The sequence below is a fragment of the Notolepis coatsorum genome, assembly GCF_963971535.1.
Source record: "Notolepis coatsorum genome assembly, chromosome: 7".
In the NCBI taxonomy this organism is placed as follows: domain Eukaryota; kingdom Metazoa; phylum Chordata; class Actinopteri; order Aulopiformes; family Paralepididae; genus Notolepis; species Notolepis coatsorum.
The window spans coordinates 13,646,625-13,660,643 of record NC_140171.1 but is presented as its reverse complement, the minus strand read 5'-3'; the positions used below and the strand labels follow the sequence as shown (position 1 = coordinate 13,660,643).

The 14,019-nt window shown below is 44.4% G+C and overlaps 1 protein-coding gene across 1 annotated transcript in view; it reads right to left on the bottom strand.

The window, feature by feature from the left end:
* Nucleotides 1-3,047: 3,047 nt before the first annotated feature.
* LOC311231519 (noelin-2-like) overlaps nt 3,048-14,019 on the bottom strand; it is a gene marked incomplete at both ends in the record, with an annotated part of 163,496 nt that continues 152,524 nt past the window's right edge. The window contains one exon of the mRNA XM_084318131.1: nt 3,048-3,368. Coding sequence (XP_084174257.1) covers nt 3,048-3,368 — 321 coding nt within the window. The remainder of the gene's footprint in view (nt 3,369-14,019) is intronic.

Genomic DNA, 14,019 nt, shown 5'->3' with positions numbered 1-14,019 from the left:
CAATTTTTTTTATATTTTTCCATACTGAAAGTATATTTTTAGTATATAAAGTGTGTTAAAAGTATATTTCTACCCATAATATACTTTTCTGAGAATATACTTTTCAATATATTTCTGGCGCTTCTGTGCTTTCATGTACTAATTCAAAGCACATGTTTAGTATGGTAGTCATTCATATGCTGTAAAGGTTTACCAAACTTAAATGATACTTTTAGCAAACATATTAAAAGTGTACTATTTTGATAAGCAAAAGTAAGCAAAAATACATTAAAAGTACAATTTCAACATATTTAGGCACATCCAGTAGTACAGTACAACCTTTAACACACAAAGTACAATTTAAGTAGTTTCAATTTAACACAACTTTAGAATACCTTCTGAATACATCAAAAGTATGCTAGAGTGTACAAAGTGTACTTTCAGAAAATATACTTAAGTATCCTTTTTTTTTTGACTTGGGATGGTATGCAACAGAATGTGACTGTGCTTGAGCCAGTGCTTCTGTGACCTCCTGCTGTGACCTCCTGCAGTGACCTCCTGCAGTGACCTCCTGCTGTGACCTCCTGCTGTGACCTCCTGCAGTGACCTCCTGCAGTGACCTCCTGCTACTGGGGGCTTCCTCTCTGTCTCCAGCTTCTCCTGTCAGACCTGCTACTGGGGGCTTCCTCTCCAGCTTCTCCTGTCAGACCTCCTGCTACTGGGGGCTTCCTCTCCAGCTTCTCCTGTCAGACCTGCTACTGGGGGCTTCCTCTCCAGCTTCTCCTGTCAGACCTGCTACTGGGGGCTTCCTCTCCAGCTTCTCCTGTCAGACCTGCTACTGGGGGCTTCCTCTCTGTCTTCAGCTTCTCCTGTGACCTCCTGCTACTGGGGGCTTCCTCTCCAGCTTCTCCTGTCAGACCTCCTGCTACTGGGGGCTTCCTCTCTAGTTTCTCCTGTGAGACCTGCTACTGGGGGCTTCCTCTCCAGCTTCTCCTGTCAGACCTGCTACTGGGGGCTTCCTCTCCAGCTTCTCCTGTCAGACCTCCTGCTACTGGGGGCTTCCTCTCCAGCTTCTCCTGTCAGACCTGCTACTGGGAGCTTCCTCTCCAGCTTCTCCTGTGACCTCCTGCTACTGGGGGCTTCCTCTCCAGCTTCTCCTGTCAGACCTCCTGCTACTGGGGGCTTCCTCTCTAGTTTCTCCTGTGAGACCTGCTACTGGGGGCTTCCGCTCTAGTTTCTCCTGTGAGACCTACATTAGCCAGTGGTGCATATAGTCTAGGCTTTCTTTTTAAAACACGGCCTAATGGTCCACAGGAAACCCAGATTAAAACATGATCTAATGGTCCACAGGTAAACCCAGATTAAAACATGATCTGATGGTCCACAGGTAAACCCAGATTAAAACATGATCTGATGGTCCATAGGTAAACCCAGATTAAAACATGATCTAATGGTCCACAGGTAAACCCAGATTAAAACATGATCTGATGGTCCACAGGTAAACCCAGATTAAAACATGATCTAATGGTCCACAGGTAAACCCAGATTAAAACATGATCTGATGGTCCACAGGTAAACCCAGATTAAAACATGATCTAATGGTCCACAGGTAAACTCAGATTACGGTTTGATGGTCCAACCCAGATTAAAACACGGTTTCATAGTCCATAGGAACCCAGATTAAAACACGGTTTCATAGTCCATAGGAACCCAGATTAAAACACTGTCTGATGGTCCACAGGTAAATCCAGATTAAAACATGGTCCGACGGTCCGCAGGAAATCCATATTACAGTCTGATAGTCCTGGAACCCAGATTAAAACGCGGTCCGATAGTCCACAGGCGAACCCAGATTAAAACACGGTCCGATGATCCACAGGTGAACCCAGATTAAAACACAGCACTATTTTCTTTCCCACTGGCACAAACAGCCACTGACACCCTTTTATACAGCATCCTCATATCTGTTTTATGTGTGTGTGTGTGTGTGTGTGTGTGTGTGTGTGTGTGTGTGTGTGTGTGTGTGTGTGTGTGTAGTAAGTAGAGCAGGGAGGGGAGGGACCAAGCGTTCCCTGCTGTTTTTAATCCAATAAACAAACAAGACGAGAGTGCTGTCAAGCATGTTTTTATATATTCTTATGTTTTACCTCTTGTAATGATGTATATTGTCCTAGAATAGTGTGGTAAATATTGCCTATATTTACGTCTTTCTACTATTACTACCCTGCCCATACATGTACCTCCCCTCCCCCCTCCCCTCATGCTGCTATGGCGCCTGAATTTCCCCAAGGGGATCAATAAAGGAAAATCTTATCTTATCTTATATTATGTGATACTGACATCACTGGCTCTTGTTTTGATTGGATAACAACAGTAAGGAACAGTTGACCCCGCCCCACGACCGACCTTGTCCACCTGCCTGTTAACGAGCTGTCCACGGTTCCTCTCTTCATCACCCCACCCTACCTCTCAGCCCACCCTCACCTCTCAGCCCACCCTCACCTCTCAGCCCACCCTCACCTCTCACCCCTCCCATCACCCCACCCTACCCTCACCCCTCCCCTCCCATCACCCCACCCTCACCTCACCCCACCCTCACCTCTCACCTTCCCTCTCCTCTTCTCTTCTCTCCTCTCCTCTCCCCTCTTCTCCTCTCCTCTCCCCTCCTCTCCTCTCCTCTCCTCTCCTCTCCTCTCCTCTCCTCTCCTCTCCTCTCCTCTCCTCTCCTCTCCTCTCCTCTCCTCTCCCCTCCCCTCCTCTCCTCCTCTCCTCCTCTCCTCTCCTCTCCTCTCCTCTCCCCTCCTCTCCTCTCCTCCCCTCCTCCCCTTGTCCCCTCCCCTTGTCTCCTCCCCTCCCCTCCCCTCCTGCCCTCCCCTCCCCTCCTCTCCTCTCCTCTCCTCTCCTCTCCCCTCCTCTCCTCTCCTCCCCTCCTCCCCTTGTCCCCTCCCCTTGTCTCCTCCCCTGCCCTCCCCTATCCTCCCCTCCTCTCCTCTCCTCCCCTCCCCTCCCCTGCCCTCCCCTCCCCTCCCCTCCCCTCCCCTCCTGCCCTCCCCTGCCCTCCCCTCCCCTCATCCGTCGCTCCTGATGACGTGAAAGAGGGTGACGTTGTAGAGGACCTGGTGTCCGTTGTTCCAGGTGTACAGCGCTCTCTCCCGGGGGTTGTAGTCTATCATGGAGATGTGCGAGTACTGGTTGTGGAAGGGGATGTCGGTGTACTCGTACGTGGAGGTGTTGGTGTGGTAGGCGAAGTGGACCTTGGCGCCGGCCAGGTGGGAGTTGGTGACGTACAGCGTGCCACAGATCATGAAGGACTCGCCGGCGCTGCGCTTGGGGAAGCCGGTGTCCCAGCTCTGCAGGACGTCCAGGGAGCGGGGGTCCATGCGGCTCACCTGGGGGAGACGGAGACGGGAGGGGAGTTCAAGTTTCAAGTTTTGTTTTGTTTGTCACATTGTAAGGTGCATGTACATTACAGTGAAATGCTTGGTTCTGTATGAGCCCCTTGAGTTTGTACAAAATGCAACAAAATGCAAAAAATGCAAACATATTGTTTCTAGTAAAGACGACTTTGAACTGTTGAACAGTAATCCAGAACTATTTTTATTGCACTGTAAAATATATATATATTTTTTTATATATTCTATTCTACAATTTTATTGCACTGCACTATTGCACTGTCTATTTTATCTTACTCGTTTTATTATTGTCTATTTAAAACTGAATCAAACCATAAACAAGGTGGCCTGTTGGGATGTTAGATCCTAATGTGAAAAACTGTGATTTTTATATGTCTGCACTTTATGTGCTCATTTTATGCCTGTCTTTTTTCTGTTGTGAAGCCCTTTGAGCTGCAGTTTCTGTATGAAAGGTGCTATACAAATAAAGTTTATTATTATATTATTATTATTCTTTTCTATTCTATTCTGTTATATTCTAGTCTTCTATTCTTTCATACTGTATCTCTTCACCTCAGCCTTTTAACACTTTGAATGCCCATCACGAGATATCTCGGGTTATCGGCCCGCGGGTTGAATGCCCATAACGAGAATTCTCGTTTTATTTTTTTTATTAGCAATCTGAATTCATATTTCATCAACCGAGTCTACCGTTGGTAAACCAGCCCCACCAGGCGCTCAGATGTGAAAAAGCGCCCCCTATCGTCTCCCAGATGGTAATGCACCCTTTTGGATTGGACTCAATGAAAATGGATGAGAAAAAAAAAATCCGGAATCCACATTTTACCTTTCACGCATGCAACCGGAGCCGATCAGACCCATCCTGGACGCGTGTTGCTTAATGACAGCGGAAGAGTGCAAGGGCGCTTCCGCATTCTTCGCCGCGCATGCGCATGAGGTCCTCGCTTAGTTCAGACGCCCCATTCAACACGGTGAATCCCAAACTCGAAACTCTGTTAAGCTCCAGAGAGAGAGGCTGAAAACCGCCAGTTCTTGCCCGACGGATGGGAGCCGAATCGGGATCCGAGTTTTCTGATGAATAGCCCCAAAACATGGAGGTCGCGATTCGCGAACGGCGCCGGCTTCGCTGACCAGAGCTCTCTCAGATTCAAAATTGCAGCCTGGAACATACATGTTTCGGAACCAATGTGTAACTAGACAGTTACAATATAACTTAAGAGAGAGTCTGGTGGTCAATTACTACGGAAATGTTGTGTCTTACTAATAATAACTAATTCCGCGGTCAATATAAGCCTTAAGAGAGAGTCTGGTGGTCAATTACTACGGAAATGTTGTGTCTTACTAATAATAACTAATTCCGCGGTCAATATAAGTCTCTGTGATACTTTCTGTACACAACACAACAAGGTGCACTACCCTACCCTGTTTATTTTTCGTCATTATTATATTCAGAGTTAATTATATTGTTTACACTGTCTTTCTTCTAATATCACTGTACATCACTTCTGAATGATTATGAAATGCGCGAGGCAGATTCACTTCTGAATGATTATGAAATGCGCGAGGCAGATTCACTTCTGAATGATTATGAAATGCGCGAGGCAGATTCACTTCTGAATGATTATGAAATGCGCGAGGCAGTCACTGTACATCACTTCTGAATGATTATAAAATGCGCGAGGCAGATTCACTTCTGAATGATTATGAAATGGATTATGAAATGCGCGAGGCAGTCACTGTACATCACTTCTGAATGATTATGAAATGGATTATGAAATGCGCGAGGCAGTCACTGTACATCACTTCTGAATGATTATGAAATGCGCGAGGCAGATTCACTTCTGAATGATTATGAAATGCGCGAGGCAGTCACTGTACATCACTTCTGAATGATTATGAAATGCGCGAGGCAGATTCACTTCTGAATGATTATGAAATGTGCGAGGCAGTCACTGTACATCACTTCTGAATGATTATGAAATGCGCGAGGCAGTCACTGTACATCACTTCTGAATGATTATGAAATGCGCGAGGCAGATTCACTTCTGAATGATTATGAAATGCGCGAGGCAGATTCACTTCTGAATGATTATGAAATGCGCGAGGCAGTCACTGTACATCACTTCTGAATGATTATGAAATGCGCAAGGCAGTCACTGTACATCACTTCTGAATGATTATGAAATGCGCGAGGCAGATTCACTCGTCACTGTACATCACTTCTGAAGTATAAACAAACTAGCTGACTGAACTAGAAAGCGTAACGTTATTATGTTATTTCGCGTTTTTAACAACCAACTACCAGATTCAGTCGTCACTGTACATCACTTCTGAAGTATAAACAAACTATACTGCTGTGACGATTTTGAATATCTTAACATGTATTTAGAGCACCTGGGGGAGCCTCATGGTGGTCAATTACTACGGAAATGTTGTGTCTTACTAATAATAACTAATTCCGCGGTCAATATAAGTCTCTGTGATACTTTCTGAATATGATTTGGGAATGGGCAGGGTTATATTAGAAGAAAGACAGTGTAAACAATATAATTAACTCTGAATATAATAATGAGGAAAAATAAACAGGGTAGGGTAGTGCACCTTGTTGTGTTGTGTATCCTGTTTATTTTTCGTCATTATTATATTCAGAGTTAATTATATTGTTTACACTGTCTTTCTTCTAATATAACCCTGCCCATTCCCAAATCATATTCAGAAAGTATCACAGAGACTTATATTGACCGCGGAATTAGTTATTATTAGTAAGACACAACATTTCCGTAGTAATTGACCACCAGACTCTCTCTTAAGGCATTAACTGGGTTAATTAATATAAATGTTATATTGTAACTGTCTAGTTACACATTGGTTCCGAAACATGTATGTTCCAGGCTGCAATTTTGAATCTGAGAGAGCTCTGGTCAGCGAAGCCGTCGCCGTTCGCGAATCGCGACCTCCATGTTTTGGGGCTATTCATCAGAAAACTCGGATCCCGATTCGGCTCCCATCCGTCGGGCAAGAACTGGCGGTTTTCAGCCTCTCTCTCTGGAGCTTAACGGAGTTTCGAGTTTGGGATTCACCGTGTTGAATGGGGCGTCTGAACTAAGCGAGGACCTCATGCGCATGCGCGGCGAAGAATGCGGAAGCGCCCTTGCACTCTTCCGCTGTCATTAAGCAACACGCATCCTGGACCCTCAGCACAGCGTGTAATATGTGTTTTACAGTATACGCGTGGGATCAATAAAAGGGTCGATTTCTGGAATGGCGTTCAGGAATTGGAATAATCCATTTGGATACCATCTGATCTCAGGTAAGGAATCTATTTTACCAGTCTTAGGATAATCAGACCCGTTTTCACTGAGCTATAAGCTTTTCCCCTATAATGTGATATGGCTGTTTGACTGTAAGAGTGATCAGGAACTGAGAGAATAGATTTTCAGCGAGCGGCACCAGCGTGCACACATACACATATACTATCGATAATCTAGCGTTTATTTGAAAACGATTCATAAATAGGTTGAAAAATTACAACGTTCTAGAATATTACAATACAGGGCGATTATCATGGAATCTTAAATTTTTCCGTGAAAATGAGGGCTTTTCAAAATGCTATAAAACGGAAATGAACCGATAAAAAAACAATCCGCTTCGACAATGTTGACTGGAAATGAGTCATTGATAATGCGACGGGCAGATTAGACACATAGCCATAATTTAAAACATAGATTAGGCGATATTAATGCTAACATTGCAGTGGATGGTGGGCATTCAAGCACTAAATGTGCGCCCCCTGCTGGGCACTGAAAGTGTTAATGCACTCTGCCACACTGACTACATCCACACTGTGATCATTGTATTGTAAGTGAGAGCTATTTTTATTGTTGTTTATGCTGCTATTCGTATGCTCTTTCTGATGGTTTTGTTGCATAGTTATTGTCTGTGTTGCTTTTACCTTTTTTCTTATTTTCTCCATTGCTTTTATTTTGTCTATTTTATGCAAATGGTATGTCTATTTTACTATATTTTCTGCTGTGAAGCACTTTGGGCCGCAATTATTTTATGATAGTTATAATAGATAATAGTTTATTATTATTATTATTATTATTATTATTATTATTATTATTATTATTATTATTATTATTATTATTATTATTATTATTATTATTATTATTATAGGTGATCCTAAATACCTTACTGTGCATCCATGGGGCCGTTTAAAAGACCACTTGTGTATCTCAGTCCCCTCATGACACACGCCCCAATTTTGGTGCTGATGAGGTGGTCAAATCTGAGGGAAACTGATTTTTGTTTCCCTAATTATTCTGCAGTGACAAGCCATGTAGGATGATCACCATCCCTGGCTTATTCCCCAGTATATAATAACACTGAAACAACAGAGTAACGTGTGATTATGTCACACTTATTCCCCAGTATATAATAACACAGAAACAACAGAGTAACGTGTGATTATGTCACACTTATTCCCCAGTATATAATAACACAGAAACAACAGAGTAACGTGATTACGTCACACTTATTCCCCAGTATATAATAACACTGAAACAACAGAGTAACATGATTACGTCACACTTATTCCCCAGTATATAATAACACAGAAACAACAGAGTAACGTGTGATTATGTCACACTTATTCCCCAGTATATAATAACACTGAAACAACAGAGTAACATGATTATGTCACACTTATTCCCCAGTATAGAATAACACAGAAACAACAGAGTAACGTGTGATTATGTCACACTTATTCCCCAGTATATAATAACACAGAAACAACAGAGTAACGTGATTATGTCACACTTATTCCCCAGTATATAATAACACAGAAACAACAGAGTAACGTGATTATGTCACACTTATTCCCCAGTATATAATAACACAGAAACAACAGAGTAACGTGATTATGTCACACTTATTCCCCAGTATATAATAACACAGAAACAACAGAGTAACGTGTGATTATGTCACACTTATTCCCCAGTATATAATAACACAGAAACAACAGAGTAACGTGTGATTATGTCACACTTAGGCCATGGTTAGACTAGTCTATTTGTCGCGTTTCTTTATACGTTTTTGAATACGTTTCATGTCCCTATTACACAGCAATGCGTTTTTTGGCGTTTTTTTTTTGGATACGGCTGAAACGCTAAATTGTGTTTGCGTTTTGGAGAAACGCTAAAAAACGCACCGACAACAGCGTGTAGTCTGCATGAGCCGTTGTTGCGAAAACGCCCATGCGCAGTAGATACCATCTGCGTGCCCTTCCGGTGACAACAGTGTGTGTGTGTTTGGGACATAACTCCGTGTCCCAAATAGCTTCAGCTACCATGTGTTGTCAAGTTATTGTTATAAGGACCCCAGTCCAAGCTACAACAGTCTGCATTCCCTTAACAATTGTTTGTATTGAGCCGTATTGTATTGTACCCATATGCAATATGTTAAATAAAGTTTACATCCATTCATTCTGCTAGCATTACCGATTGCATGAGCAGCTGGCTAACGTGAGCTATCAGGATGCAGACCCTGTTAGCTCAGAGCTCCTCTTTCAACTTAACAAGCATTAAACAAAATGGCCCAGTCATCTATTCACCTTTGTTTAATACACACAGCGTTGTCTCTAATGTTATCTAACTACTGATAGCTCGCGATATCATCAGTTTGGTGCTGGCTAAGTAGCGTGAGCTAACGTTAGCTTCTAGCCACAATGCTATATTGTTATAATGGCATACTCCATTGACGTTAGCATGCAGCTAACAATGCTACCGATCTTTTTTTAGACTAAACTATCCGCTCTTGGTGGTCACTTGTGTTGATGTTAGTTTTGTTTCATCAACAAATGACAGGCAGAACACACAGTGAATGTATCCGTTTTGTTTATTGCACTTTTATTAGGCTTTGCTGAAAAAGAATTGCTGCATTGGGTAACTAGGCAAAAGATGTGGCCGCCTTGTTGACATTTGCTTTGCAGGCACATTCAAGTTCTGATTGGTTGAAATTGCCTTCATGTTTGCCACCTACTGCCACCTACTGCTTTGGCAGTGTACTACATCAGTGTGCTCGGGTGACAAAAACGGAAAAAAACGAAAGTGTGACTCGAGGCGCACAACGTCGCGGCGAAACGCATATGACAACAATACGAAGATGAAACGAAAGGTGTAACTGCACCCTTATTCCCCAGTATATAATAACACAGAAACAACAGAGTAACGTGTGATTATGTCACACTTATTCCCCAGTATATAATAACACTGAAACAACAGAGTAACGTGATTATGTCACACTTATTCCCCCGTATAATTATAATAACACTGAAACAACAGAGTAACGTGTGATTATGTCACACTTATTCCCCTGTGGTGTAATTTCCTTCCAATCGCCTGGTAACTACAGAGCACGATGTCCTTAATTGCTACCAAAGGAATAATGATATGAATACAATGGGGTTGCAGCACCTGCGGCACTTGGGCCTCTAATTAAAGCTGCATTAGGGCGGGTTTGTTTTGTCTGCGAAAGACGTTTACTGTAATTCTCTGAATTATTCTATCTTATTGTCAGGATTGGGGGGGGGGGGTGTAGGACACACACACAGACACACACAAAAAGGGGAATCTGAATCGCTGCGCGATGAGAGAGGGTGGGGGAAAACACAAGAATAGAATAAATAAAAATAAAAACTGTAGGAAACACAAAACACCAGTATAAAATAACTGGGTGCAAATCCCCAAAATAACCACCACTGCCTAGCAGTTGAAAACGACAAGAAATACAAAAAGCACTAGGGACAGAAAAAAACCTAGAAGCATGAGATGCACACACGAAGCACGAAATGGACAAACATCCGAACACAGTCAACCAAACCTACTTAAAAGGCACTCCACACACCTGACACCAATCAGGTGGCAATCAAGCCCACACACCTGCCATGCCGCATTGGCAATTAATTGCAGAGGCCAGTGATTGACAGCTGTCCCTCACAGAAAGACGAAATAGACAGCTGTCCCCTCACAGAAAGACGAAATAGACAGCTGTCCCCTCACAGAAAGACGAAATAAAGCCGAAAGCACCTCAGAATAAACTAAAATAAAACCCACATAAACCCGTGATCCATCACACTTATGTTATGATTGTTATCATGAATGAAAACAAAATAATTTTTAGGCACTGTGCACCAAACACAGTAATATTATGTTTGTTAACAAAATTGCGGGCCCTGCCTTTGTAAATGGTAAATGGTCTGCATTTTATGTAGTGCTTTTATCCAAAGCGTGTCACAACGCGTGCCTCACATTCACCAATTCACACACTGACGGCGGAGGCGACCGTGCAAGGTGCCGACCTGCTCATCGGGAGCAGTTACAGTGAGTGTCTTGCTCACGAGGGAGCCGGAATTGAACTGAGAACCTTTAGATTACCAGACGACCACTCTAGCTCCTGAGCCACCATCGACACCAAAGAAACAGTAACTTTTCAGGGTAATATACCAAATAGACCTGTGTATATATAATGATTCACTTCTCTGACTCTCACAGAACAACATAGTGCAGCTTTAATAATAATAATAATAATACATCTATTTTATATAGCGCTTTTCCAGGTGCTCAAAGATGCTTTACATGGGCAGGAGAGACAAACTATGGCAAAACAAAAAAACAGAACAAAAATAATACATGACAGAAATAAAATAAAATAACACAGACAGAATTAGAGGTCAAAAGCAAGATTGAAAAGGTGAGTTTTGAGGGCTGATTTAAAAGATGTCAGGGTGTTTGCATCACGGATATGGCTGGGGAGGGCATTCCAGAGGGAGGGGGCAGCAGCAGCGAAGGCCCTGTCGCCCCAGGTCCGGAGCCTGGTCGTGGGAGGTGTTAGGAGGTTGGCATCTGCAGACCTAAGGCGACGGGTGGGCGTGTGACGGTGGAGGAGGTCGGACAGGTAGGGAGGGGCAAGGTTGTTGAGGGCTTTGAATGTGATGAGTAGTATTTTAAAATGTATCCTGTATTTGATTGGAAGCCAGTGGAGGTCGTGGAGGACAGGGGTGATGTGATCAGAGCGACGGGTGGAGGTGAGCATGCGGGCAGCAGAGTTTTGGACATATTGGAGTTTATTGAGGATAGTGTTTGGTGAGCCGTAGAGGATGCTGTTGCAGTAATCTAGTCGTGATGATATGAATGCATGAACCAGTGTTTCAGCAGCGGAGAGTGATAGGGAGGGGCGGAGACGAGCAATGTTCCGGAGGTGGTAGAAGGCCGATTTGGTTATGTGGTTCACATGGCGGAGGAAAGAAAGGGTGGGGTCCAGGATGATGCCAAGGTTACGGACGTGAGTGGAGGGGGTGACAATGGTACCATCAATATTTAGGGTGAAATCCTGGGTGTGGCTGGTGAGGGATTTTGGACCGATAATGATGATTTCTGATTTATTGCAGTTTAGTTTAAGAAAGTTATTTTGCATCCATGTTTTGATGTCTGTGAGGCAGGTGCTGAGGGTGGAGAGAGTGGCTGGAGTGATAGTCTTGGTGGAGAGGTAGAGCTGAGTGTCGTCTGCATAACAGTGAAAACGCAGGCCATGTTGGCGGAGAATCAGACCAAGTGGAAGGATGTAGAGGATGAAGAGCAGGGGACCAAGTACTGAGCCTTGGGGGACACCATGAGTGATGGGGGCAGTGGGGGATTTGCAGTTGTTGATAGAGATGAATTGGTGCCTGTGTGAGAGGTATGATTGGAGCAAGGTGAGGGGGATTCCGGAGATGCCAACGGAGGACTGGAGACGAGTGATGAGGATGGGGTGACTGATGGTGTCAAAAGCAGCGCTGAGGTCTAGGAGAGTCCTGGGGTTGTTGCTGCCAGACTGTATGATAGCGGAGTAGTGGGAGGAGCGTGCAGAGTTGAGGGCGTCTTTGTAGAGCTGTTGATGTTGTCTGTAGGCCTCTTTATGGACAGTGAGACCGGTTTTATTGGATAGCCGTTCGAGCTGGCGGCCCTTGGATTTAAGGTGGTGTAGGTGATCGGTGTACCAGGGGGCGGAGTTAGTGAAGGAGACAGACTTGGTTTTGATTGGGGCGAGCTGATTGAGACAGGAGGAGAGAGTGTTATTGTAGATGTTGACCAGGTCTGTAGGGGAGCCATGCTGTAAGAGGGAGGCATCAGGGATGGTGTCAGTCAGTAGGGAGGAGAGAGAGGAGGGGTGGATGGATTTGAGATTACGGAATGTTATGGAACGCATCTGCTTGATTGGAGGAGTAGGGATGAGAATGTCCATGGTGATAGCCAGATGATCAGAGATGGTGAGGTCGGAGCAGGTGAGATTACTGATGGAGATGCCAGATGTGCAGACCAGATCCAGTGTGTGACCTCTCTTATGAGTGGGAAAATCAACATGCTGGGTGAGATTAAAAAAGTTTAAAATGTCCAGGAATTCTGTGGCGGTTTTGGAGTCCGAAGTATCAACATGAATGTTGAAATCACCGATTAAAAGGATGGATGGAGAGATAGCACAGAGTTGTGTCAGGAATTCAGACAGGTCAGAGGGGAAGGTTGGGTTTGGTTTGGGGGGCCGGTAAATGACTGCAGTGACTAGGGGTTTGGGACCAGACAGTTTAAAAGCAAGGTGTTCAAATGAGGAGGCAGCCGGGATGGTAATATTGCTTGTGTCAATGCTTCTTTTGTGGAATGTGGCTATTCCACCTCCACGCCTGTGGAGGCGTGGTTTGACCATGTAGGAGTAGCCGTCAGGGGTGGTCTGATTAAGAAAATAATAATCCAGGGGTTTTTGCCATGTTTCCGTTAAGCAAAGAAAGTCCAGGTTATTGTCAATAATGAATTCATTGAGTAGAGGGGCTTTATCTTTATTTAGTGATCGGGTGTTAAACAAAGCAAATTTGAGATGTGGTTGGATTTGGTCAGACTGGTGTGCTTTGGGAAGGGGGCGGAGGCAGACAGAACGCACATGTGGGTTGTTTTGATGACGTAATGTTGTTGAGGAAATGCGCTGGGGAGACCAGAGCGCGGGGATGTGATTGGAGTCAGACCGGGAGTAAACAAACTTTCTCCGGGAGGATCGGTGGATGTAGCGAGGGCGATGCAGGAGTCCAAGTGTTTTGATGACTGAGAGGCACGGAGGAGCGCTGACATTATTGAGTTGGAGTAGCTGTGAAACGGAGTATTTCAGAGACATGCCAGCTGGGAAGGATGTAATGTTGAATCCGTTGTCAGTCGGTCGCCAATGACTTGATGACCAGAGAAGACATGCCAGACAAAACGAGATGGTCCACAGCATGATAGAAGATCCGTGATAGTGGTAGAGACGTTTGTCGCTGCTACTCAACAGAGAGGAGACAGTGGAGTTAGCTGGAGATGTTAGCTTCCAACAGCTAACCGGAGGGTGGCTAGCCGACAGCTAGCCTGAGGAGGCAGCAATCCCAGCCAACGAAGACCAACCACACTGTGCCAGTTGTCAGGTTGTCCAGGAAATAAACCTTGTAGTCACAGTATGGAGCAGCGGAACAGTGACGAAAAACGAATCCTTGAAAACAGCAGGGAGCTGGCTACCGTTGGAGATACCGGTAGGAAGCTGCAGGCTAACAGTGCGACAGGTGAGTCCAAACAGT